We start from the raw sequence: 4,184 nt of genomic DNA, 5'->3' as shown, positions 1-4,184 counted from the left end.
GTGAAATTGTTTAACACAAATCTTCATACGTTGGTCTTAATTTAATCAGCTATCTATTCCATGGTTTCCTAATTGTCCTCACCACAGTGATAAAATCAGATGATTATACCTTAACTTGGAACCAGGCGTCCTGGGTGCACAGGCGAATGTCGCAGGCTGTAATCATGTCAACACCTGCCAGAGAAAACACCACCTACGGTTAACTCACCGAAGCTCCTTTCTCCACCAAACTCAATGCGTCAAACACCTCCACAACCAAGAAGCCTGTATCACAGCCTGTGGGTTTCCCTGGCTCCTGCTAGCATCATGTCCATGCAGTAAACTAACCAGTTATATATCAAAGCTTGAAAACATAGTATTTTCAAATGTCTTGTTGTCTTCTAGGGTCAAGTCGAAAGCAGCCATGGGGTAGAGGGGCATATGTATAGTTTCAGCCACCGCCTTCAGAACACAGCAAATCTCCTTGGGGAGATATTTCAATTAAAATTCATCCATACCACAAACACGTTGGACTGGTCCAGCTGAATGACTCAATTAGGAATTTTAGGGGATTTGAAGCTTTTCACACAGTGGCTACAGCTTCTTATATCTGCACACTTCTCAAAGCATCATCCTCCTAACTTCAAGTGTTAAAATGCATAAACAAAGGCTTAAAAAACAAACGAACATTTATTTATTTCTTCTTGGCTGTAAATGTGTTTATTTCTGCTGTAAAGTTGGTCATTTTAACACGAGACTCTTTGGGAATTCACTCCCTTTTGCAGCCAGACTCAAGCAGACATTCGAGGAACTTTAGTGTTTTTCCAACTCCTGTACCTTAAGATGATTCACTACAGCACTGTAATCTTTACAATGTCCTACCTGCTCCTACACAGGCTCCATGGATGGCCACCACAACAGGCTTCGGGCACTGCGAGAACACAATTCAAGAGGAAACGTACTTTAATGATAGTGAGGGAGAATTTGTAAGGAAGGGAAGCTTGGTGCACGCTGGGTCCTACTGCTCTTACACTACAGACATTAACAGTGTGACAGTGTATCTTGTATTGAGTTCTTACTGTGTTGTTTCATGCAGGTCACACAGATGAGCAATGCCAATGGAAAAAAATATAATTTCATTACAAAAACTGGAATTTTAAAGACAAAATAACCATAAAATAAATCCTATGTTTGTAACTTCTAATCCGTCCTAAGGCTTTCTTTGGCTGAAGTAAAATTTCCACCATTCATCATTTATCCAATTCATAGCCAGGGTTGGTGGGGGGATTAAGTCTATCCCAGCTGACCCATGGTAAAAACTGATGACTGAAATTTAAAAGATAGCAATACAACAGTGGACATGAATGCAAAATGAGCTTTCATGAACCCTAATATTGATAATATAACTTATCTTGATTTAGAGAGGCAACATCTGAGCAAGAAGCACAGTTCAGGAACCTTCCTGATAAAATCTGATAATTCAGTCACACCTCATGTTTGTGACTGGTTCAGTCTTCTCACTCTTTACATTAATAATGCGCTCTGACCTTCTCTATGACGGAGAAGGTCTCTTGGAATTTCCTAATCTTTTTTTTTAACGCCCAGGAGATTCTGGCTGTGTCGTCTCCTTCTGGTTGAAGTACATTGTTCATCATGTCCATGAGATCGATACCTGCGCATTAACACAGATGAGATTTTACACACTGATTATACTCCACTGAGAGAAGAGAACAGAGGTTTTAATATTCTGTATACCCACCAGCTGTGAAGAGCTTCCCTGCTCCAGAAACTACCACTGCTCTGCACTCAGGGTCCTCAGAGAGCTCATTAAAGCAGGTCACCATCTCACTGGCAGAGAAACACAAGTTCAGATCAGTGTTCACCCAAATAATAATTTAGCTTTTAATTCCAGTGATTAGTTTGACTTTTTGAGCTCTTTTATGTCTGATAATTTAACACTTTTAGAGTTCCATGTATTAGCATTATATTTTTTATTCACACTAAATGATGCAATATTGATTCTCAACGATTCACGAAATAGTAATAGTCTGAATATTGTGTTCACTTGTTAGTAGTGAGTGACTGTATTTATTTAAACTCTTGTATGTGCTTCTCTCCTGATCAGAGGACTGAATACGTTTGGGAGCTAGCCTACTTGAAGAATATGGACAATATGGACTTTCTAACTGAATATAAACTGTGAGACAGGTTCCAGCATCCAGGTATAATATATAGCATGTGTCATGCCTCTGACACTGTGTAAAATATGTATACATGTAATTCTGATTCCTGCCTCCAGAAAGCACTGTTCATGGCATTGCGTTTCTCAGGCCGGTGAAGTTCAACATGCGTGATGGACTCTGTAGGACGACTGATGGCCAGGGTTGTGTACGGAGGGGTGGCACCACCTGAAGATGACATGGCTCTGGCCACAGTTTGACTAGGCAACCGCAACCCCTTATCTAAGAAGAAAAAACAGAACAATATTAGACTGTGGCCGAGAAGCAAGAGTAGTGAAAGCTACAAGGCTACAATGGACTATTCATAGGCCTTTTCTCATCTTTACCATTTTGTATCTTACTTACATTCAAGGCCTCAACTCACCTGTACACCTCAGTATTGGTTCAGTCTACAGTGTTCTCAAGCCAGTATTTTAGACCACAGACACACACACCGAATAAACAACAAATAAACAAAACAAGGGTATGCACAACATTGTCATCAGTGCCACAACTGACTGAAGTTGGCATGGATGTCCAGCCTTGGATGTCCATGAGATGACCACTGGTGATCTGAGTCGACATAGTGACACCCTGTGACTGTTTCAGCACAACAATGTCTGCACAGTCCAGCCAAGCATTTAGTCCCAGTACACCTGGCTGTGAAAATGTCTGGGACATGCTAAGTCGATGTGTTCAACACAAGCAGCCACAGTGACCATTTCACAGCTGCAGGCTGCACTTGTCCAGGAATGGAGAGCAATCAGGGCACTTGATTATTCCGTGTACAGACTTCAGAGGAGACCACAACTCATTATTTGTAGATATGGTAAATGGACTGGTTTTATATAGCACTTTTCTACTCTGAGCACTGATTTGAACATTCTTCTTCTTCTTCTTCTATGTAAGTGCTTTCTTTGCACACATTCATACCTTGACAGACACATCAAAGATCAACCTGGGCTTAGTATCTTGCCCAAGAATATTTGGTATATATTCTGAGTGTGTCCATCCCTGTATGACCACAGTGTACCCATCCATGTTGCATGTTTCCAGCACCTTGCTGAATCTGTGACATGAAGAATTAAGGTAGTTCTGAAGGCAAAAGGGGTCCAACCTGCACAAGGAACCTAATAAAGTGGCTGGTGAGTGTAAATAAAGGAAAAAGTAAATATATGATAAACAAAATTAAAACAAATATCTAATGGAGTCATAAATCACCACAACTCTAATTTAATCACTAAAATAGTAATTGTGTTTAAGAAAGTGAGCAGTCCACCACTATTGATCCATGTTTTTCCACAGTTAGTCTTTTCCCCTCACTTCTAACTCCTCAAATGCAGCTTTTGTTTGAAGAAAAAAAAAAAGCATATTTATACGCAATTAAACTATATGCAGCCAGATGGACTACTCTCCACCGCTCATTCTTGCTGCTTGTCAGGTTGTGTTCAGTGGAAACACCCCTGTACTTTAATTGCAGGGTGTTGTCTGTCGGTATAAGGCCACACAGGCTTCATTTCCCCATTCATACAAAATACAGATGAAGTTACTGGAAACAGAGGAATAAGTAGCCGGGAGGAGACAATTATAAATAAAATAAGAACAGGTCATTGCTTTTTGAATGGCACACTTTTTAAGATAGTTAAACATCTAACTGTAGTTGGTGTAATGCTATGGAAATGACAGAACAAAGAAGTATATCAATCAAAGAAGACTCCGCGTCGGTCTTCTAAACAGCCGTTCACTGACAAATAAGGGGCCTCTCATCCAAGAGCTCCTATCTGACTGTAAGTTTGACTTTTTCTGTTTAACTGAAACCTGGCAACAACCTGATGACTTTTCTCAACTGAATGAATCCACTCCTCCGGGGTTTGTTTACTTTTCGAAACCTTGCTGCTCAGATTGTGGGGGTGGTCCCGCGATCATTTTTCGCCAGCACTTGAAAGTCCTGCCAGTTAATTTTGATCGATTTAGTTCTCTAGAGTG

General features: G+C 40.5%; 1 protein-coding gene across 1 annotated transcript in view; it reads right to left on the bottom strand.

Annotated features, from left to right (window-relative positions):
• ech1 (enoyl CoA hydratase 1, peroxisomal) overlaps positions 1-4,184 on the bottom strand; it is a 7,416-nt gene that overhangs the window by 1,820 nt on the left and 1,412 nt on the right. The window contains 5 exon segments of the mRNA XM_013911976.1: positions 51-174; positions 862-910; positions 1,527-1,651; positions 1,739-1,827; positions 2,273-2,441. Of these exon segments, the coding sequence (XP_013767430.1) occupies positions 51-174; positions 862-910; positions 1,527-1,651; positions 1,739-1,827; positions 2,273-2,441 (556 nt within the window).

This window comes from Pundamilia nyererei, unplaced genomic scaffold, assembly GCF_000239375.1.
Source record: "Pundamilia nyererei isolate P.nyererei 1_Seehausen unplaced genomic scaffold, PunNye1.0 scaffold00076, whole genome shotgun sequence".
NCBI lineage: Eukaryota > Metazoa > Chordata > Actinopteri > Cichliformes > Cichlidae > Pundamilia > Pundamilia nyererei.
This window is presented reverse-complemented; position numbering and strand designations above follow the sequence as displayed.